General features: G+C 32.3%; 1 protein-coding gene across 1 annotated transcript; it reads left to right on the forward strand.

Moving 5' to 3' along the window:
* Positions 1-7,028: 7,028 nt before the first annotated feature.
* Positions 7,029-13,326, forward strand: LOC112025906 (cycloartenol-C-24-methyltransferase). Its single transcript, XM_024058584.2, has 14 exons — positions 7,029-7,161; positions 7,281-7,385; positions 9,456-9,522; positions 10,003-10,076; positions 10,163-10,247; positions 10,331-10,386; positions 10,983-11,037; positions 11,286-11,333; positions 11,617-11,700; positions 11,840-11,956; positions 12,038-12,121; positions 12,205-12,330; positions 12,507-12,604; positions 12,993-13,326. Exons 2-14 carry the CDS (start codon positions 7,303-7,305, stop codon positions 13,054-13,056), a joined length of 1,041 nt encoding a protein of 346 aa, XP_023914352.1. The 5' UTR covers positions 7,029-7,161; positions 7,281-7,302; the 3' UTR covers positions 13,057-13,326.
* Positions 13,327-24,796: the final 11,470 nt, after the last annotated feature.

Here is a 24,796-nt window from a genome sequence, read left to right on the forward strand (position 1 = left end):
ACTAAGGTCCATATTCAAGTGGAAGCCAAAGCTTTTTTGTGGGCAGTGGAATTAGCTGGTCAAAAGTGGTTTTAGAATGTGGTAATTGAGGGTAATTCCAACATTTGAGTAGAGGTAGTGACCGATAGCTCCAAATTAGTGCACTAGAGAACTGTTAATTTTGTTGTTAAAGTTAGATTGCTATATGCAAGATTTGACCAGCTAGAGTTTAATTAGGTGTATAGGAATGCTAACAAAGCTACACATCTTAGCAAGATGGTCTTTGTCAAACTCTTTTCCAAGTTATTTTGGTGAAGGGATTGGTCCCTTAGGAAATGTTGTCTTGGCTTGACTAATTCTATCTTTACGTTTATTATTCTAAATGTTATTTTCAATTTGTTTTTTAACTCATAATCAATAAGCTAACAATTTATATAAATATATATATATATATATATAATTGTGATTGTTTTTAAATGTATTGTGCATATGCATGAGGTTATACACTAATTTTATTAAAAGACTTTTATTTGTTTAAAACATCATTATTTTTGCGCGCCCGTTGTCGTCAACCAAAGACACACACTTCATTATTAATTTTAATTTTGAAAAACTTCTTTTTGCAGAAATAATTATAACAGATATTGTTAGTAAAATTCTATAAGCAATGCATGTATTTGGAAATTAATATAACCTTTTTATATAATTTAGTATGTCAATTGGAGTATATTCTTTTATTTGTAAAATTTCTTTTAAAACTTGTAATCCTAATCAATATCATAATAAATATCATGTTTGAGAAAAGATTCAAGATGAAGATAGTATTTTTGCAAGCTATCATCATCTCGTATTTTTAGACCGAATTTATATTTTATCTGGTTGAATTTTGATTTATCTATAGGTTAATGATGATATTTTTGGGATAATTGATTTTTTTTAGACCAAATAATTTTTTGGGGTACCAATGTTTACCCGAATGTACTAGATTTTTTGTCCTTTGGTCACAAGGATGTATCAGATTTTTTGGACTTGCATCTGAAACTATTTTTTTTCCTACTACCCCTACTTTTTCAAAATTTTGGGGTCCCCTTCCACTTGGCGGCCCTAGTCAATGACCTAATTGGCCTAGCAGAAGGGCCGGCCTTGAGACCACATTACTTATCTACTATTCAACTAAAAGACTCCTACTTATTTAAAATTTTTTGGTCAGTTTATGATTAAAAAAATCAAACAGACTTGTTAAATTGACTAACCAATTTTGTCTTTTAATGGAATGGTAGATAAGTAACATGGTCCATAATGAATACTTAATAATTTCTCATCTCATTGTTGTTTTTTCCTTTTCAGCTTGACAAGAACATAAAAGTCAACACAATTTTTGCTGCACAGTTAGACGTAATAAAGTTGTGAGTGGTCGAGAAAATATAGTGAGTTCATCATACATATCCACATCTCCACCACTAACAACTTACTATATAATGAGTTGCGATGAAAATTATGTAATTTTCTCTTTTGGTACTAATATTGTTCCTTCCACTTGGAAAATAGAAAATTGAAAAAAATATATCTAAAGAAAGCCGCCCAGAAATTATCTTTGTTTTTTTTTTTGATAAGAGAAATTATCTTTGTTTTAGTAAGAAAACGTATAACATGTTTCAAGTTTCAACTGTTTGTACCCTTCATCAATCGTGGTTGCACCTTGTGCTTAAAAAAGTTGTTTCCAGTTCATCACGGAGTAGGAAGAACCAGACAAGTCCCTATTTAATTTTATTCTTAATAAAAAAAGGGAGAAAAGAAATTCAGGATATTAGCACCTCTTTTTAAAACTTAAAAGTCTATCTTTGGAAAAATATTACTTACTATTCATGCTAATCTATTCACATGATGAAACTAATCTCACACGTCACAACTTATAAATGTTTCCATAATGCAATCTGGAACAACCATGATCCATGAGCATTCTATGAGGGGAGCGAACTTTTTTTTTTTTTTTTTGAGAATATGAGGGGAACGAACTTTGTATAATTTATCCTTTAAAAATTTATAATCCTTAGTTGTCATAGAAAACAAGTTATCGCTCCCTCAAACAAAAGGTATAATTATGTTTTTTTTTTTTTTTTTTTTAATTTAAGAGTTTGATTTATGTTTAGTGATTCTGGAAGGAAAAGGATTCTTTTGTAACCTCCTGTATATTGCTTTAGAGCATTCGCAGCAATGGTACTATAAAGGTATAATGCTATTTTTTTAGCTCTTATTCACAAAAAACACCATGCAGCAGTGGAGCTAAATCTAAAAGATTTAGCTCCTCAGCTACAGTGCATATCTATCTTTAGATGTGCACTGTAGCACACAGGTAAAAAAAAAAAAAAAACTTTTTTTATTACAATTCTCTCTCCTCTCTCATTAAATATATATTTCCTATTCTCTCTTTCTCTCTCTCTCTCTCTCTGGCTTCTCCTTTGTCTTCTTTCTTCCTCAATTTTTTTTTTCTCTCTCGCTTGTCGGCCAGCTCCCTCATCTCCCTCATCCCTCAGCTCGCCAGTCAACTCCCTCATCGCGCGATCTGTTTCGCCGACCCACCCCAAGCCCCATCACCCACATTGATTCCGACGACGAAGCCCCCGAAGCCGCAAACGTTGAAACTCCGATGAAGACGACTCCTCCATTCACACCTTCACCAAAGCTCGCCTAGACGCCGCCAACGCAGGTGGAGGCTCCGATTCGGCTCCGCTCAAAACACAAAGATCAAGACGGAGAATCTGAGCTCCTTCGCCACGGTTAAGATCGAGAATTTGGGTCCCACAGCTCTGGTCGGGAGCTCGGTGCCTGGAATCGTTGTTTAGAAGTGATTGATTCAATGAATTGAGAATAGAAATGGTGTTTGTGGAATTTGTGATTGTCATTGTGGTTGTGGTTTTGTTTTTTGTTTTTTTTTTTTTGTTTTTTTGTTTTTTTTTAATGTTGTGTTGTGGTTGCCAAAGTAGAGTGGTGGTTGTGGCCGGTGGTGGTGGTGGTTGTTGGGGTTGTGGTTCTGGCTGTGGTGATGGCAAAGGTGGCTGTGGTTGGTTTGTTGATGTTTTTTTGAGTAGTGTGATATATTATTTTATTGTAGAGGAGTATTATTTTATTGTGATATTTATATTATTTTATTGTGTTGAAAGCTAAAATAGAACCACTGCTGCAGTATGTATGTAGGTAAAATAGATAAAGTAGCTTTTATTGGTGCTAAATAGCTAAAATTATAGATGAACTGTTGCAAATGCTCTTATGGCGTGGACCACCTGGACATTAAATGAGGGTTTTTTTTTTGAAATAATTACAGCATGTTGCTAACCTCACAACTTGAGCCCTTTCTTCCCTAGACCCTCAAGCACTTTATACATGAAGATGTGACAATTCAGCTACAAAGCCTTTAGTACACGTATGATGGGTATCACTACTCAAATTCATAATTTCTAGCAGGTATAATGGGTACACGTCTGTGGACTTTTTATTGGGCACCTCCCTAAGTGGTATATTCTCCCTACTTAGGTTAGGTATTACCAAAAAAAAAAGAAAAAGTTAAACAATGTTTATTACATTCATTAAATAAAATTTTTTAGAGAGAGCCACATGACACCCGAAAACATTTATAAATAAAGAAAAAGTGTGACATAGCAACAAGGATAATAGTGGGCATCCACGTTCTAATTGTATTGATTTCTGGTTTTCAATTAGTTCAATTAATAAAGTTTTTGATCGTTGAATATGAGATTTGAGTTCAATCTTCACATGAATTTTTTTTCTAAATAACAATAAATATTAAAAAATTTAGTTAGTTGTCACGTTGCAAAAGAATTTTGAAAACTAGCATCTCGAGTGTCTAAAACTCGAGTTCCAAGATAAAAATCAAGTTTTTGAGGCTTGATTTGTAAAAAAAATCCAAGTGAAAATCGAGTTTTAAAAACTCGAGTTCGGAAAACGCCGCTATAAGGCTTAAAAACGTCACTATAGGGCTTAAAAATGGAGTTATAAAAAAAATTTAGCAGAAAAACGCCACTATAAAGTGCAATATTCCAGCAACCGTTCCGCAGTAAATAATCAGTTATAGCAGTTGCGAGCGGTTACTCTTAAAACCCGCAATAACTGGAGAAGTTACAAGGTAACCGTTTTTGCCGAACACTATATAAAGGGCACATCGGCAGAGAGGCGAGGTATGAAAAATTCTCCCAAAGAAAAAAAAACATTTTCTGAGTTGCGCTTTCTTTAGACGACTAGTGACAATATTAACTTTGCCATCGGAGGACCCTGGGCCGGCACCCACCGGTCTCCTCTGATCTAATTTTGTTTTACAGGATTCTCTCCAAGATCAAGACCCCGGAATCTTCAGCCCACTGATTTCTGTAAGCATATCAAATATCATAATAAATATCATGTTTAAGAAAAGATTCAAGATGAAGTTAGTATTTTTGCAAGCTATCATCATCTCGTATTTTTAGACCGAATTTATATTTTATTTGGTTGAATTTTGATTTATCTATAGGTTAATGATGATATTTTTGGGATAATTGATTTTGCTTAGACCAAATAATTTTTTGGGGTACTAATGTTTACCAGAATGTACTAGATTTTTTGTCCTTTGGTCACAAGAATGTATCAGATTTTTTGGACTTGCATCTGAAACTATTTTTTTTCCTACTACCCCTACTTTTTCAAAATTTTGGGGTCCCTTTCTACTTGGCGGCCCTAGGCAATGACCTAATTGGCCTAGTGGAAGGGCCGGCCTTGAGACCACGTTACTTATCTACCATTCAACTAAAAGACTCCCACTTATTTAAAATTTTTGGGTCAGTTTATGATTAAAAAAATCAAACAGACACTAACCAATTTTGTCTTTTAGTGGAATGGTAGATAAGTAACGTGATCCATAATGAAGACTTAATAATTTCTCATCTCATTGTTGTTTTTTCCTTTTTAGCTTGACAGGAACATAAAAGTTAACACAATTTTTGCTGCACAGTTAGACGTAATAAAGTTGTGAGTGGTTGAGAAAATATAGTGAGTTCATCGTACATATCCACATCTCCACCACTTACAACTTACTATATAACGAGTTGTGATGAAAATTATGTAATTTTCTCTTTTGGTACTAATATTGTTCCTTCCACTTGGAAAATAGAAAATTGAAAAAAATATATCTAAAGAAAGCCGCCCAGAAATTATCTTTGTTTTAGTAAGAAAACGTATAACATGTTTCAAGTTTCAACTGTTTGTACCCTTCATCAATCGTGGTTGCACCTTGTGCTTAAAAAAGTTGTTTCCAGTTCATCACGGAGTAGGAAGAACCAGACAAGTCCCTATTTAATTTTATTCTTAATAAAAAAAGGGAGAAAAGAAATTCAGGATATTAGCACCTCTTTTTAAAACTTAAAAGTCTATCTTTGGAAAAATATTACTTACTATTCATGCTAATCTATTCACATGATGAAACTAATCTCACACGTCACAACTTATAAATATTTCCATAATGCAAACTGGAACAACCATGATCCATGAGCATTCTATTAGGGGAACGAACTTTTTTTTTGGAGAATATGAGGGGAACGAACTTTGTATAATTTATCCTTTAAAAATTTATAATCCTTAGTTGTCATAGAAAACAAGTTATCGCTCCCCAAACAAAAGGTATAGTTATGTTTTTTTAATTTAAGAGTTTGACTTATGTTTAGTGTTTCTAGAAGGAAAATGATTCTTTTGTAACCTCCTGTATATTGCATTATGGCGTGGAACCACCTGGACATTAAATGAGGGTTTTTTTTTTTTTTTTTAAATTTATTTTGAAATAATTACAGCATGCTACTAATCTCACAACTTGAGCCATTTTTTTCCTAGACTCCCAAGCACTTTATATATTGAGAACTGACAATTCAGCTACAAAGCCTTCGAGTACACGTATGATGGGTATCACTACTCAAATTCATAATTTCTAGCAGGTATAATGGGTACACGACTGTGGACATTTTATTGGGCACCTCCCTAAGTGGTATATTCTTCCTACTTAGGTTAGCTATTACCAACAAAAAAAAATTGTTAAACAATGTTTATTACATTCATTAAATAAATTTTTTTAGAGAGAGCCACATGACACCTGAAAACATTTATAAATAAAGAAAAAGTGTGACATAGCGACAAGAATAGTAGGGGGGAATGAGCAGAATAATCGTGATTAAGAGAAGTATTTGGTTAGTTAGACAACGCGTGAAACTATATAGGAAATTAGGCATCTCGAGTTTTAGAAAATCGAGATTCATTTACATAAATCTCGAGTTTTAGAAACTCGAGTTTCATGCAAAAAAAATTATAGTTTTATCGCCCCTATAGTAGCGTTTTTAAGTCTTATAGTGACGTTTTAAAGCCCTATAGCGGCGTTTTTCTGCAAAAAATTTTCATAAGTGTTTAACACCAGGTTCAGTGAACCCTATAGTGGCGTTTTTATGCCCTATACTGACGTTTTAAAGCCCTATAGTGGCGTTTTCCTGTTAAATTTTTTTAGAACTCCATTTTTAAGCCCTATAGTGACGTTTTTGAGTCCTATAGCGGCGTTTTCTGAACTCGAGTTTTTAAAACTCGATTTTCACTTGGATTTTTTTTATAAATCAAGCCTCAAAAACTTGATTTTTATCATGGAACTCGAGTTTTAAACACTCGAGATGCTAATTTTCAAAATTCTTTTGCAACGTGACAACTAACTAAATTTTTTAATATTTATTGTTATTTAGAAAAAAAATTCGAATAGTAGTGTGCATCCACGTTTTAATTTAATTGATTGCTGATTTTCAATTAGTTCAATTAATAAAAATTTTGATAATTAAATATGAGATTTAAATTTAATCTTCGCCTTTACTAAAAGTTAATTAGTAACGTAGCAGGTTAAAAAAAAAAAAAAAACAAAACATCGATTCAGTAGAGGTTATGATTGTGAGTTTCAGTTTCAGAGATCCTAATAATACCATCAGAAACTAAAAATAAATGCAGGAGATTCAACGCTAAAAGGGGAAAAAAAAAACAGAATGTCTACTATATATATCCAATTTATTCAACATACCTAAGGCTTCTCACTTTTCTCTCTCTCTTCCTCGTAGCCTCCACTCGAAAAACCTCTCCATTTCCTATCTGAGATCCTCTCTCCTCCTCCTCTTCCATGTAAAAGATTCACACACTAAAACAATCTGCATTATATTGCAACAACAAAAAATTGAATATAATTCTAATGCTTTTTTTTTTTACTTTTTGTGTTTCTGTTTTTGTTGTTTTTTGAATAGTGTTATTTTTGGGAAAATCGCGATGTCGAAAGCAGGAGCGTTGGATCTCGCATCGGGTGTCGGTGGAAAGATCGACAAAAATGCAGTTCTCTCCGCTGTTGATCAGTAAGCACCATCTCTCTCTCTCTCTCTAGATTTATGCTTTTTTTTTCAATCTCTGTTTCTCTCTCTAGAACTGTGTTTTCATTGTGTTTCTCTTTCTCACTTTAGAATTTCTTTGAATCTGTTTTTTTTTTTTTTCCTAGAATTATGTGATTTTTTTTTATATCACTGTTTCTGTCTCTAGGATTGTTATTGTTGTGACAGTTTCAATCTGTTTCTCTCTCTAGAATGATGCTTCAGAACCTGATTCTCTCGCTGCATTGACAAGAATCTGATGTTTTTTTTTTTTTTGGATCACTCTTTCTCGCTCGAGAATTTTTTTTTTAGAGTTATGTGATTTTTTTGATCACTGTTTCTCTCTCTAAAATTATGCTTCAGAGCCTGATTCTCTCTCTATAACTGCGATACGTGGATTTTCAATCCGATTCTCTCGCTTCAATGGCATTCGAATCTCTCTCTTTAGGGCTCTAGAACTTTTCTCTCTGGAATTGTGGTTGTGGATTTTTTTTTCTCAGCTTGTTTCTCTCTGTAGAATGATGTTTAAATCGCTCTTTCTCTCTCTAGAAACATGTTTGGATCTTTCGCATCTCTCTCTCTACATCTTGGATCTTCATTCTCTCTCTCTCTAGAATGATAGATGTTTTAAATGCTTATCTTCATTCAAGTTCTGATTTTGATGTTTGTGGGCTAATTAAGCTCCAAAATTCGAATAATCTTAATTATTGATGCTAAACACGTACTTACTACGATTTTGACCTTTGTGGAACACAACAATTCAATTCAACGACTTTTTGGTTTGGGAATGTTTGGTTTGGGAAAAAAATAGTGATGGCTACATTGAAACCATCGTGTTTGTTTGTTTATGCCTAGTGGCTAGTCCTAAGTTATACTTGAGCTAGTGATTTAAGGAAATGGGTGAGGCTTATCAAGAAAAAATATGGGACCTTGGAACCTTGACTAAGAAATAATAGCAGGGCCCGCTTAACAACACGGTCAGAAGGTCAGATGTGTGGGCATAGGTTTTATTAGTTCTACTTTGGATACTGTCCTTGACGAGAAAATATACCATGCATCTGGGGCATATATCTCCTCTCGTATGGGGGTGGACCCCACATGAGATGGGGGGTACATGTACTGGATGGTATGCTGTAAGTTATGAATGCACCCGTTGAGTTTTGAGTCCACTACCTTAGTCTATGTTGAGTACTAGAGAGTTGAGAAGAAAATTTAACTGGGAATTCACAATAAAAACTGAGTTTTTACTTTTTATTATGGTTGTGTTTTTCTGGCTTTTTTGGGTTATTTTTTGGGGTTTCTTAGGTGAACTTCAATGGTATCTGAATTCATGGTAAATTTGTGCTTTAGTGAATTAAAAAAAAAAAAAAAAAAAAAAAAAAAAAAAAAAAACTTAGGAAGCTTTGTGGTTGTTAGGTTGGAGTAGTTGTTTAGAGGATATGAAGCTTTTTCCAGTGTACCAATAATTTTAAATGAGTAAATGTAACGCAACAAGGAAAAAAAAATTATATTGGATCCGTTGTGTCTCACATTGATTGTAAAGTTAGTATGCAATGCAACTGCAAAGTATCTGCATAACTGTGGATAAATGAGCTGCCACCCAGCCTTCTAGTATCTTTAGTCATTATCGAAGAATTTTGTATACCATGAGTTCAAACATATATGCATGGCCTGCCTTTTTACTTAAATGTGGAATCACAAGGAACTGGGAGCATGTTTCATAATTTGTTGGGCTAATCGATTAAATATTAAAATATCAATTTTCTTATCCCAATGAGCTTTAACTCAAGTGGCACGTTGTCCACTTGTACGAGTAAGGTATAGGGTGAAGTTGTGAGTTCAAGAGACACTAGTTGTGTTTGTGTGATTACCAATTAGAAATGAAAAAAGAAAAAAAAGGACAACATCAATCTTCTTATGCTCTGTAAATGTTAGTATTTCTAGAAAATCTTCTATGATACCCCTGGTGTGGCACACATAATGATATGACTTTTCTGTCATTGACCATTTGTTGGCATAATTGGTTTTTGTGGTAAAAGTTTTGATTTGATGATTTAGGTATGAGAAGTATCATGTCTTCTATGGAGGTGAAGAGGAAGAGAGGAAAGCTAACTACAGTGACATGGTGAGAGCTATTCCCTTTTTAATGGTCTTTTTATTGAAAAATCAAGGTGGTTGTGTATAAAGAATTAACTGCCCACTTATTCTGGCAAAAAAAAAAAAAAAACCTGCCCACTTGCAGCATGTTCTAAGCAATGCCATTGTATGCCTGCCTCTGGAATTGTTCTGTAATAAGCTCTTTTCTTATTAGCTTTCTAAATCATGTTATAAGGTAATTTGACCAATGTGATGATAAAGCCTTGTACTGTATGTATAAATGTGCAAGCTAGCAACCTGAGGGAATCAGTGACTGAAAGTTAGATTTATTTACGAGGTTTTGTTTGTTGGCAAGGTTGGCCATTGTTATGCTTATATTTGAGCATGAATCTTTTTTCTTTCTTCATTGCTTTATTGGTTAAAATGAGGATTAATGTTCATTTTCTATTGGATTTAAAATCTAACACCTTTTGAATAAGAAAATTGAGCTGTCTCATGTGGATTTCAGGTAAATAAATACTATGATCTTGTTACCAGCTTTTATGAGTTTGGATGGGGGGAGTCTTTTCATTTTGCACCCAGGTGGCCTTTCAAGCTGTGTAGTATAAATTCTTTTCACGAACTTTTCTGGTCAAATCTAATGATGTACATTACTTTTGTTCTTAAAGATGGAAGGGGGAGTCACTTCGAGAGAGCATCAAGCGACATGAGCACTTCCTTGCTTTACAACTAGGCCTGAAGCCTGGACAAAAGGTTTGTTTTTCAGTAAAAGGTGGAGAAACTGACAATTTAGAGATTTACCGTTCAAATTTTGACATTTTTATTTGACATGATAGGTGCTGGACGTAGGATGTGGAATTGGTGGACCACTAAGAGAAATTTCTAAATTCAGGTGAATGGCAATTCATTTATTCACACTCTTTCCTCCCTTCTGGTTTCTAGTATTTGATTAAACAAGAGTTTTATGGAGCTCCATCTTTCAACTTGTTTGTAGTTTTCATGTGCATTCTAGGTACATTCAAATCAGATTGGGTTGTGCTTTGTTGTTCTGGATGAATATTCAGTGGGTTACTAACAATAAAATAATAATATCAATCAGATTTTTGAGAAGAGAAAAGTGCGTTGGTTGGGTTTTACTAGTTTGTAGGATTGAATTTTACAACCCGTTTACAAATTTCAGTTTTTCCTTTGAAGAAGCACTGTTACCATACCTTTTGGACTGATATCTTATTTTGTTTAAGTTATGACTTATAGCTTCTTGTGTTCATACTAAGTGTAAGTGTTTTGAGTTGCTAAATTAAACCTTTTGGCCCATCCTTTGTGTACTTCCTGAGCACTTGGGTAGCGCCCCTTTCTTTTGATCATTTTTTAATGAATTGATTTTATGTGTGTGTGTGTGTGTGTGTGTGTGTAAGTTTTTATATTTATTGAACTTTTATTTTTAAGAAAGAGACTTTTGCTTATGTTTGCAATTATGATTTGTCGCAGCTCAACATCAGTCACAGGATTGAACAACAATGAATATCAGATATCAAGGGGAAAGGTACATACTGATCTTTGAGTCAGCGATGTAAAGATCAATTGCATTTAGAAATACTATTTTTACCTCTTGTTTTTATGATTTGATTAGTTGAATAGTGGTTGAGTTTTTTCTTCCCTTTAAGACAATGCCAAAGTCATGGTTGGTGGAGGTTATAAGGACTTTCCTCAATAGGCTTTGTATTTATGACCACTGACATTCTAAAATTCTTAAATTAGCAATGACACCTGCAAGCTTCTGTTGCTCCACAGGAACTAAACCGCATTGCTGGATTGGAGCAAACCTGCAACTTTGTGAAGGTTGGTCATATTGCAGGCCAAGTTCATGTTTATGTAGTGCATTCCTTTACTTTCAAATGCTTTTGTCATTTTATATCATTCTTCTGTAAGTATTTTATATTTATTTTACAAATGGGTTTATGGTCCGATGAGCTCTAACTCAAATGGCACCTTCTTTCCTTGCAAGAGCAAGGTTGAGAGTGATTAGTGCATTCAAGATCCACTGATGCGTGTTTAACTTACCAATAAAAAATGGGGTTTATGGTGAAAGATCCGTGATTGTTATTGATTTTTGATGATGCAGGCTGACTTCATGAAAATGCCATTTCCTGACAATAGTTTTGATGCAGTATATGCGATTGAAGCTACTTGCCATGCACCGGATGCAGTATGTATTCCTTATTCTAATATATTAAAACCTTGGCTAGGATGGAAAATCTATTTCCACCTTTTGTAATCTCTCTCTCCCTACTTCTCCATTTCTTTCTGGTTCATATTGGTTTAAACTTTGTTCCTTATCTGGATAGTATGGATGCTACAAAGAAATACACAGAGTATTAAAACCTGGACAATATTTTGCTGCATATGAGTGGTGCATGACTGATTCTTTTGATCCCAATAACCAAGAACATCAAAAACTAAAGGTAAGATATGCTTGAAGCATGAAAAAAAACTTTTTTTTTTTGGGGGAATTTTGTGAGTGTAACAGAATTTCATTGAAACAGGCAGAAATTGAGATTGGTGATGGCCTTCCTGACATCAGGTTGACTGGAAAATGCCTTGAAGCTCTGAAGCAAGCTGGTTTTGAGGTGAGTGCTAGTTACAATTCTTTTTTCTGAATCTTTTCTTGTGATTTGCACAAGTGACAACCCATTTATTTATTCTGCCAAAGGTCATATGGGAGAAAGATCTTACAGTGGACTCACCTGTCCCCTGGTACTTGCCTTTAGATACTAGTCACTTCTCACTGAGTAGTTTCCGTCTAACCACTGTTGGGCGTTTCATCACGAGAAACATGGTAAGATTTGTTTCATTCTAATGTTGCATTAGTGTTGTTAGCTCCCTCTTCCCAAACTCTAAGTTTGTAAAAAGCCATGCTTTTGGCTGGAATTGTATTTTGACTTCGAGATTTGAGAGAATTTGTACTTGTGCAATTCTAGAAAGGCAGTTGATAAGTGCCGATTTTTTTGTTAGGTCAAGACCCTGGAATATGTGGGACTTGCCCCAAAGGGAAGTCAACGTGTCCAAAGTTTTCTAGAGCAGGCTGCAGAAGGGCTAGTTGGAGGTGGAAAGTGAGTGTTTCCACTATCATACTTATTTTCTTGAGCTCCATGCTAAATTTTATATATATTTTTCCTGAGTAACATGAAGTTAGCAAGAATTATATTTTTATTGGGGAAGTTTGTGGCCTCGTACAAAAGCTGTAAATCCAGCATTACATCAGATCCATCTATGTAGGGTTTATTCCTGTAACTAGTGCAAGTGTGTATTTTGAACAAAGTCAATGGTCCTAAAATTTAAAGTGCACCCAAAGCTTGAAAGGACAGTGAGAAGAAATGGTGTTTGAAATTCTTATCTTGAAGTTGAATCATAGTTTCTTCTTTTTGAGTCATTGAGTTAATCTGTTAATATAGTTGTGTACGCATGAGCTGCTCACATCGTTATATTTCTGTCTTTCAGGAAAGAGATTTTCACACCAATGTATTTCTTCTTGGCCCGGAAGCCGCTTTCAGATAATCTGTAATGTGGCAGTGTAAACTAATTAACCTGATACCATAGTCATGGAAATTTCCCAGGAATTCTGTCAGGTAGAAATGTATGTTAGAATTTGGTTTGACTTTGTGTTTTGTATCTTGCTGAGTTTTGAGTTGCCATTTGAAAGTTGTTTGTCTGTGATTAGTTATCTGTGGGTTCATCTTTACACCTCCAATGGCTTGAGCTATGAATTAGCCTTCAGCTTTATTGGGGTAGTGACTTCTATTTTATCTATCGAATGAAAATTTGGAGGTGCACATTTTTTGTTGTTGGTAAATGTATATAGTCACTTTCATTGCCTAGATTGCAAGGAACATGATCCTCTTTATTCCCAAATTACTTGCAATAGAGTCAATTTCATGGTTAAAATTTTATTTCTTGGATTTAACAATGTATACAGGGTGCCAGTCCACGTTTAATTTTAAATGATGTGGCACTTGATATACCTTAAGATTGTGTTTGGGAAATTTGAATTTGAATTTGGATTTGAATTTTAAATCAATAAATTTAAAATGTCTTGGTTTCAAATCTATTGATTTTAGATATCATTGAAAATCTAAAGATTTTTTAAGATTGGATCTGTGGGGTTGAGTAAATTGAAATTCTTGATCTTTTAAAATTATTAAAACATGTATTTGGATTTTAATTATTCAAATCCAAATCTAAATGTCCAAATCTTGTCATCAAAATCCATTATTGGATTTGTAATATTTAATCTAAATTATGAAATGAATCCATTTCAAATGAAGAGGATGCTAATACAAATCCCAAGAGCTGCCTTGTAGCATAATGGATTGGGTCCAGCTGCACATGACAAATATATTGTACGGTTCTGCTTATTAAAGAACTAAAACCTTGTTTTTAAAACATTCTTATGTTTGCACATTTCTGGATATGATTAGTTTCGAGTCTTTCGACAATGTATCCTCATTGACGGTACTTAGCGTGACGGGAAGAAAATGAATCATTGATGGTACTTACTACTTAGCGTGATGGGAAGAAACTAGTTTGTGCTGCGATTATGCTGTGCAAGACACATCTAGACAAGACATGGAACAACCAGAGTCTGTCTTTTATGGTTGCCGGAATATTGCAACATTATTTGTATCTATTTCCCTCTATAAATTTCATAAACACTATTACACACCTTGCTTTAAAAATCATCAAAGGATAGTTATTGGTTTGCCCCTTTCACCTCTCTTATTTAGTTAATTGTTGACAGTAGACTACATCTAAGATAATTTAAGAAGCCTCGTACTCGAGTGTGATGGTGTAGGGTAGCCATAACTAAACAATAAGGAATACAAGGTGGAATTAACAAATTTTTTAGCCCTGTAGTATTTTATTAATTCTCTGTTGCAGCCAACCCGTTATGACAAATGACCAAACTGTGAGTTCTGAAAGTATATATTAGCTGTCAATTTTCTTATTCAAATATTTGTAAAAAAGAACAAGTAAATAAAAAAGATTTAAAGTGTTAGCTGTAGTTCATGTGAAGGCAAAGAAACTTCTTTATTTTAGAGGATTAAGCAATTCCAAGTCGTAGGAATATACTCTTTCAAATTGGATAGATCACAAGCATCCAAGGAATTTATAAAATAAAAGGAAATGTGTGATCCAAATCCAAGTATGTATGAAGACATGGTTATAGTGGTGGCCAATAGCTATCTCTAATATTCTACCTAAACCAATTGTTGCTAGAAGCCAAGAATTGGCTATGGCAAAGCTTGGATTCTCCAAGACCCTGAAAATGAAAGGATATAATGATAGTAAAATTCCTTGTCCTATGAGAAATGCTATGTTGTGCATACCCAGAAAAAAAAATGATCTCTAATATGAAAAGCTGAACAAATGAAAGAGAAGCTAATATATCAGCCTACGATTGTGATGAATGGACTATGACTATTGCATTTCGCGAGTCACATGTAAGATTTGTAACTTGTAAGTTGTAAGATGTCTTTTCTTGAAAAATTCAGACTTCAAAAGAAAAAGAAAAAAAAGGAAGGAAATGACGAATTTGAACAAAAAGCATCAAGAAATCAAAGACTAAACGAATATCCGTGACTTGCACACAAAAAAGGAAGAAGAATAAGAAGAATATGCGTGAAGGAACAAGACAAGGGAACCATCAAATTTGGCTTGGTTGCTGAAGCAAGAAGCTATTAGCAGCATTTGACTCTTTTACATTTTTTTATATGAATAAGATATTTAACCCTTCTTGCCAAAAAAAGAGAAGCAGTTCCCACAAAAAGTAAAACCTTCCGTATGCAAGATAATCAAGAGAAAATTTTTAGAAAAAATTAAATGATAAACCATAAAAATCAGCTCCTAGGACTCGCTTACTCGCATGGAATCAACACCAAGCAAGAAACTTAGGCAGTGTTAGCACCCAATGTAGTGCAAAATCTCAAATAAATTTTTTTAATAATCAATAGTCTAACAAAACATAAACCATTGCGAGTACGAGAGTTCATAAATCATTAATCTCTAAACTGATAATAATCTAAAAAACTAATCCTTATTTGAACTCAAAATAAAATGGAATCCTAAATTAAGAAATCCAATTTAATAAGGTGTGTTTTCCTCATAACTTCCCTTCCCTCTCTCTCCGATCTTATTCCTCATGAATAAGTAAAAAACCTGTCAATTTAACATATGGGCTATAATTTTGTAGGTTGTTTGTGCTTACATAACTAAATTCTTATAATATCACTTTTTGTATTATCTAAGTTCTATTGTCACCTCTTAACAAATACTGGCCTAGTTTTGATTCAAAAGTGTGCAAATTTTATAGTTCAAAATCATCTCTCAACTTGATTCTTGCAGAATTGGTCAATTAAATTACTTGTGATCCTCTAATGAATCCATTTTTTAGAATAAAATGACCTACCATTATCAATCAAAATTTAAAAGTGCCTAACCACGTTATGTAGATGAAAATTTCACACTAGTATTTGTTTTAATGAAAAAGCAAGGTCATAATATATGGCAATATATCAAAAGTGGGTCCGAATTATGTGTCACAGGCTCACAGTTGAAAAGCATCGCACAAAGTTGATTTTTGTAGAACTGGACAATTAAATATCTTTGATTCTTTCTCATAAACTTGTGATTTCTAATGAATTCATTTGAGAATACAGAGGCCAACCACTAGTCCTTTACCATCCCATCCATTAATTTTAAAGCGTGCATAACCTCATTATTATATATTAATATTCTTCTATAAAAAAGGAAGTTCATAAATTATAACAGTAGATGAATGAAAGTTAAAGGAAACAGATCTCAAAAATCTTGTAGGATTTTTTGTACTCTGGTTATGTAATGGATTATAAACCTAGTTTAAAACAATTTTATTATTTTCGTATGTATTCTAATAAGTATTACTGTTTACTAAAAAAAAAAAATTTCAAAAATCTTGTGGCTCAATTGACTCTTTTTAGAGTTTTCAATGGAAATTTGGATGGTTCAAATATTTAAAAACTAAATATATAAAATAAAATAAACAACTATTGTACTTGAAGTATAATTAAAGTATCAAACCCTCTTACTCATCCCTTCATCACAAAATTTATGAGGACAGCTAGCAATGAACTCTCTCAAAGCATAAAACACAATAAAATTCACATTTATTGTGAGTAACATCTTCCATTCCTTTTGATAATCAAACAGAATAAAGAATAAATTCTGCGGTTTCAACACCCCCATGAACAGCCTTGTTACCACAATAACGCATCTGGGTTGTTGACACATCGATGCTGCCCTTGGAAGCACCTCCATGTGATTGGTGGTGGTGTTGGTGGTTGTCTTCGGAGCCAGCCGGTGGGTGGTAGTACATGCGGCCAGTTTGTGGGCAGTGAGAATGAAATCTTGCTGCTATTCTCACCCCTGCATCCAACATCTCCACAATCTTCCCCATACTCATATTTCTTGCATAAACTCATGAAACAGTAGTGAGACAGAGAGAAATTTTTGGAGTTTGGTGTGTTGGACAAAATAGGAGAGGGCAACATGTTTTATAGTTGGCTTTTCTCTGTCAACGTTGTTTTGTTTGGTATTTCCTTTCACATTTACCCACTAACAACTACACAGCCGAACTTCTTCCCAAGATTTTAGGTTCCTTTCACATTATGATTGGTGAAAAATATAGAAGGCTGTGTATTTGTAAATTTTGTTACGGTAAATGTTGACGGATGCTATAAGGTCATTATGATAATAAACCATTTATAAAAAATTTTTACAAGAAAAAAAAAATGATTATGTTAACGGATGCTTTAGGGCAATTGTTAGTAACTCATAATAGGAAGATTTTGACATTATTTTTATGGAAAATATAAAATGCTGTCAATAACATTTATTGTTTTATCAACTTTTTATATTTCCAATGAAAGTGATGTCAAAACTTTCTTAAAATAGTTTATTATATTAATAATTGTTCTAAGGGCATTTGTTAAAAACTTAACATGACCCTATTTTAATTTGCCACATACATATATTAAGAATTAATAAATGCTTAATTTTTTTTTTTTTTTATGAACAAATGCTTAATTATGAGTTATAGTGCAGGATAAAATAAATAAGAGAAATGATATGTCCACAACATTTTCACAACATTTTTACAAAAAATCTTAAGTGACAGATTGTTATGGGTTGTTATTGTTGAGGCAAAAAAGTAATCTTAGTGTTAAGTTCAAATTTGAACCAATAACAACTAACCACATATGATTTATAGTGAAAATGTTGTAGACGTAGCATCTCTTATAAAATAAATGTCACATGCATATGTTAAGAATTATTAAATGCTCAATTATAATTTATAATGCACATTTTAAAAAAAAAAAATTTTTGATTCATTGGCTTATGCTATGCACGCAAATTTATTGAAGTTATATGTAGTGTTCTCTTTTTCCATAAATTTTTTTTGAAAATATTTCATAAATTAATGTTGGGCAATGATATATCTACTATTTGATTTTATTTTTTGAATAATATAAAAGAATATTATTTAATAAAGTATTTTTTTAGAAGAATTTAATAAAGTACTAAATGTACCTTTAAGTCCTTAACCAGGGCAGTTTTTAGGATGTTCTTTAATAAAAGCATATAGTTTAATCCCAAAATTTTATGATTCCTTTCACATTGTAATCTTGTTATATTTTTATTTGTCAAATATACTTCTTGTACTTTGGATTTATTTATTTATTTGGTCTTATATATATCCTGGTCACCGCTCACCATGGTCCTTAACCCTAAATAATAATAATAATAATAATAATAATAAAATTATTATCGTACCACACAAAATATTGTTTATGTTTCCGAATCTTGTTAGGCGATTGATTGGCCTAAATTAATTGCTATCATTATTAGGCATGGCGATTTATTTTATTGAAGGGTCCATAGAACATAACAATACAATATATAATGAAACTCAGTGGTAATTTTCAAAGATTTTGTGTTTGCAATTGCAATCAAGTATTCCATTCCACTTTTCTCATAAAAAAAAAAAAAAGAAAAAAAAAAAAAAGAAGTATTCCATTCCATATTAGTTAATTTTATTTTAATTTGATATTAAACTTGAATTTTTTTTTACTTAAAAATATATCACTTAAGTATAAAAGTTAGACTGATTAATGTTTCACTAATTACAAAGTGGTAATACAAATATTTATTTATAAATTGTTAAATAATATTATTCACATTCATTGCCAATTTATAAGTTTTTTGTAATGAAATTTGTAATAATTTTCAAAGTTTTTGTGTTAGTAATTGCAATCAAGTATTGCATTCCATAATAGTTAATTTTATTTTAATTTGATCCTAAACTTGAAGTGTTTCACTTAAAAAAAGTATCACTCAAGTATAATTGTATAAAAGATTACAAAGAAAGTAATTCAAATAAGTATTTTATTATTTGTTAAATGATATTAATCACATTCGTTGTCAATTTATAAGTTTTTTTATAATAAAATTTATAATAACTTTAATATTTCTAAAATTTTAAGAACAAATTAAATATTAGATACACTTATTCTTGGAAAAAAAAAAAAACCTTTAAGCTAAACTATGAGTTTAAAACTCAAACCATACAAAAAAAATTATTTTTTCTCAAGCATAAGCATTGATTCTCTCACTAGTCAAGTAGCAAAAGGGAGATGCATCATGGCAGCGACTAGCTCTATTTTTAAACGGTCTTTATCTCTTTGATTTCATAACATTTGAAATGAAATTGAGACAAACAAAGAATTCCATTCTTCATGGTACATATTAAATCATAAGTCATGCTAACGAGCTAACGAGTGCCCTTAGAGCATCCACACTAGATGTGGGATATGTGCCAAATGTTAAATATTTGGCACATATCCCACACCAAACCCAATTTTAGCCTATTTAGTAGATGTGGCATATATTATTTTTTTTGCAACATTGAACAGTACCGTGGCAAATTTGCCACGGTACGGAATGCATGTGGCAAAAAATTTTTCTTTAATGTGTAGATTGTGTTGATGAGTTGTAATAAATATTATTTTAATGTGTAGTAAATATTATTTTAATGTATAGAATTGAATTATAAAACATCTGATAAATGAGATGTTGTAAAATGATGTGGTAAAATAATAAAGTAAGCCTTTGGTGTGGTAAAATGACATAATTTTAGAACATCTGCTACGGATGCTCTAAGCACTCTTTAATAATTCATTTTAGGAAAGTTTTAATACCACTTTTATGAGAAATGAAAAAAATTATCAAAATATTAATTACTTTTTTTTTTTCATTTCTCATAAAAATTTTCTTTAAATGGATTATTAACTAGTACTCTAAGAGTACTCATTAGCATTTCCCTTAAATTATTATATTAGAACCATTCAAGTTTTTGTTAGACCTAAATATAAGGACCTCGTAGCAAAAGAACAAAACTACGTAAATATATATATATATATATATATATATTTTTTTTGCTTTAATAATATTCTTCTGTGGGACCAATAGACCAAACCGCGTGAGAAAGAGAGATACAATGAACTTTAAAATTTTAAATATGCGTTAAATGTTCGCCGCGTGATAATTGATAATAACTGGCAAACGCCGGTCATTGGGTTGTTGATCATCAATTAATTAATTAATTTATGTAAGAGCAATGACTATCGCACATATTTAGTATGTACATGTTCCTTGTTAATCATGTTTTGCTTTTTGATGTGTTTAGTTAAAATTGTGAAATCATGTTTTTGCAATTTCAAGAGTAATGACTATTACACATACTTAGTATGTACATGCTCCTTTTTAATTATGTTTTTTTTTTACGCGTTCAATTAAAATTGGGAAATCGTGTTTTCACTTTTCACAATTTTAAAGGTGTATAGAGGGTTTTTTGCTAGTTGTGTTGATTTCACAAACATATTAATTATATGGCTAAAATTGAAACATATTAGTTAAGTAGCATTATTTGAAAATTGAGTTCCAATGTGAAGAAATTGAGTTTTTGAAACTCAAATTCCATTAAAAAAAAAAAAAAAAACATATATTAACTCATCTTTTTCTCTATGAAACTAGAGCCTTTGAGACTCGTGTTTTACATTTGGAACTCAATACATGAGTCTCAAGTTCCAAATGATGCTTCTTACCTAACTAATATGTCTTATTTTTGGCCACATAATTAATATGTTTGGAAAATCAGTCAAATTGGCAAAAAAGACGGTGTATAGTGTACAATAGCAAGTATATAACAAGATTTTTCTTTAATAGAATATCTTATTACACACTCGTTATTGTATGCTCCATACACACTCTCTTTTGAAATCATGCTTTTAAAACACGATTTTAGTTTATGTGCAATTATATGTAAGTGAGTGTGTAACTATAATTACTCATTGATTAATTGGCATAGTTTACCGCTTTTGTCACCAAGATTTGTTGTAACTTCTAAACACGTTTTTGTCCTTGTTCTTGTTCCTTCTCGTCCCACAAAATTGACCAACTCTTGTGTGTACATTTGGATAGTCACCCACCACTCGGCACTCTATTCATTTACGAATGTGCTATAAAAAATTACAACAAAGAAAAAAGGACAAGAAAAATGTCTCCTAGTGTATATAGCTTTTTTTTAAAACTTATTAAAAAAAAATGCTACGTTTGGATTTGAGAATATAAAAAGCAAGGGAATTGAAGAAAAATTACTAATATAAGTTGGTTTACATAAATTTAACTAATTACGATGAAGTGAACTTTTGAGATTTTGCTGGAATAAAAACACTTAAATATGACTGAATTTGAAATAGCATCTTATTTCTAGTTATTTCAAATTCACTTATTAATAAAACTCAAATCTTTCTATGAATTTTATCAAATAAAAAAAAATATATTATTGAGATTACTTAATCTTCATTTTAAAATCTAAAACTCTCTTTAAATACTTTTATAACCAAACCAACCACACTGGATTATTTATCCAAACCAGCCATACAAGAATCTTGAGCATTAGTGCATTTACACAATTTAGATTTTAGACTAGAATGAGAAGTCAAAAACTTTATAACTTAGTGAGTTTGCTTGGTTTCCTTTACTAGAAGAACTAATGTTCAAATCTCTCTCTTCCATTAGTTGCAGCAATTATCAATAGAAAAACAAAGGGATGGGGCTACGAGGACAAACAACACTAAATACAGCCGACTCCAAGGCCCACTTGCTGATGGATTGGGCTGCTCTAGAGGCCCAACCAAGATGGCAGTGAGGGATCTTTAGTTATCTGTAATACCTAAACATCTACAGTCTCCTAGCATAGCTTCATTGAAGGACCAATGGGAAAATCAGTTTTTATTTTCTTTGTTTTTGGTAACAAAGGATGATAATAAACAGAGGGATAACAGTGCAGTTCAAAACATGTTTTAATTAATACCAACAACACATATTAGAAAGGTGTATAGTTCATTACTTCCTATGATCAGAAACAAAAACAAAAGCACAACAAAATTTTTTTTGATATGAAGTTTGTCTACTGGACAAAACTTTTGCTTCCAAGCAATATATGAGCACAACATATCGGAGGATTATATCTGAGCAGGAAAACATGAAGATGACTGCACTCATTCTTCCATGGGTTGATTCTCTGCCTGTGTTTGAGATACCTTGACCTTGATCTTTGGAAGAGTGAGAGAATTGTCCTCCTTGAAAGCACCTGGGGCTTTGACCAAGTTGATGCTTTGCTCCAGCTCCTTTACTGCCTCTCTCATCAGCTGGGCCTTCTTTCCCTTCTTTCTGCAAAATGTTTTCAATTGCATGTTAAATGATATTCATCATCCTACCTAAATGCATTTTGAACAATTTATAAAATAAAAATAAAAAAGCATTTTTGAACAAATGATGAATATATTTTTTTTTTTTTAATAATATTCTTCTGTTGGACCAACTGACCAAACCGCGTGAGAAAGAGAAATACAATGAACTTTGAATATGCGTTAAATGTTCGCCGCGTGATAATTGATAATAACTGGCAAACGCCGGTCATTGAGTTGGTGATCATCAATTAATTAATTAATTTATGTAAGAGCAATGACTACCGCACACACTCACAGGTTCCTTGTTAATCATGTTTTTATTTTTGACTTGTTTAGTTAAAATTGTGAAAATCGTGTTTTCACAATTTAATTACTCGCACATTCTCAGTATGTATATATTGCTTTTTAATTATGTTTTTTTTTTACGTGTTTAGTTAAAATTGTGAAATCATGCTTTCACAATTTCAAAGAGAGTGTATGGAGGGTTTTTTGCTAATTGTGTTGATTTTGCAAACATATTAATTATATGGTTAAAAATGAAACATATTAGTTTACATCAACTCATGTTTTTCTCCGTGGAACTAGAGTTTCTGAAACTCAAGTTTCACCATTGAAACTCGAATACATGAGTCTCAAGTTCCAAATGATGCTTCCTACATAACTAATATGTTTTTATTTTCGGCCACATAATTAATATGTTTGGAAAATTAGTCTAATGGGTAAAAAAGACCGTGTATAAAGTGTATAATAGCAAGTATGTAACAAAATTTTTCCTTAATAGAATATCTTATTACACACTCGTTATTGTAGACTCCATACACACTCCCTTCTGAAATCATGTTTTTAAGACACGATTTTAGTTTATGTGCAATTGTGTGTAAGTGAGTGTGTAACTATAATTACCCATTGATTAATTGGCATAGTTTGCCGCTTCTGTCACCAAGATTTGCTGTAACTTCTAAACACGTTTTTGTCCTTGTGCTTGTTCCTTCTCGTCCCACAAAATTGACCAACTCTTGTGTGTACATTTGGATAGTCACCCACCACTCGGCACTCTATTCATTTACGAATGTTCTATAAAAATATTACAACAAAGAAAAAAGGACAAGAAAAATGTCTCCTAGTATATATAGCTTTTTTTAAAAACTTATATAAAAAAAAAAGGCTACGTTTGGATTTGAGAATATAAAAAGCAAGGGAATTGAAGAAAGATTACTAATGTAAGTTGGTTTACATAAATTTAACTAATTACGATGAAGTGAACTTTTGAGATTTTGCTGGAATAAAAACACTTAAATATAACTGAATTTGAAATAGCATCTTATTTCTATTTATTTCAAATTCACATATTAATAAAACTTAAATCTTTCTATAAATTTTATCAAATAAAAAAAAATATTATTCAGATTACTTAATCTTCATTTAAAATCTAAAATTCTCTTTAAATACTTTTATAACCAAACCAACCCACTGGATTATTTATCCAAACCAGCCACACAAGAATCTTGAGCATTAGTGCATTACACAACTTAGATTTCAGACTAGAATGAGAAGTGAAAAACTTTTTAACTTAAGTGAGTTTGCTTGGTTTCCTTTACTAGAAGAACTAATGTTCAAATCTCTCTCTTCCATTAATTGCACCAATTATCAATAGAAAAACAAAGGGATGGGGCTACGAGGACAAACAACACTAAATACAGCCGACTCCAAGGCCCACTTGCTGATGGATTGGGCTGCTCTAGAGGCCCAACCAAGATGGCAGTGAGGGACCTTTAGTTATCTGTAATACCTAAACATCTACAGTCTCCTAGCATAGCTTCATTGAAGGACCAATGAGAAAATCAGTTTTTATTTTCTTTGTTTTTGGTAACAACGGATGATAATAAACAGAGGGATAACAGTGCAGTTCAAAACATGTTTTAATTAATACCAACAACCATATTAGAAAGGTGTATAGTTCATTACTTCCTATGATCAGAAACAAAAACAAAAGCACAACAAATTTTTTTTGATATGAAGGTTGTCTACTGGACAAAACTTTTGCTTCCAAGCAATATATGAGCACAACATATTGGAGGCTTCTATCTGAGCAGGAAAACATGAAGATGACTGCACTCATTCTTCCATGGGTTGATTCTCTGCCTGTGTTTGAGATACCTTGACCTTGATCTTTGGAAGAGTGAGAGAATTGTCCTCCTTGAAAGCACCTGGGGCTTTGACCAAGTTGATGCTTTGCTCCAGCTCCTTTACTGCCTCTCTCATCAGCTGGGCCTTCTTTCCCTTCTTTCTGCAAAATGTTTTCAATTGCATGTTAAATGATATTCATCATCCTACCTAAATGCATTTTGAACAATTTATAAAATAAAAATAAAAAAGCATTTTTGAACAAATGATGAGAAGGACAAATTACCTCGTCTCAATGTGTTTGGCCTCCCTCCTTGATCTTACTTTATCGAT

Source organism: Quercus suber, unplaced genomic scaffold (genome assembly GCF_002906115.3).
Source record: "Quercus suber isolate HL8 unplaced genomic scaffold, Cork oak 2.0 scaffold_871, whole genome shotgun sequence".
NCBI classification, from domain to species: Eukaryota; Viridiplantae; Streptophyta; class Magnoliopsida; order Fagales; family Fagaceae; genus Quercus; species Quercus suber.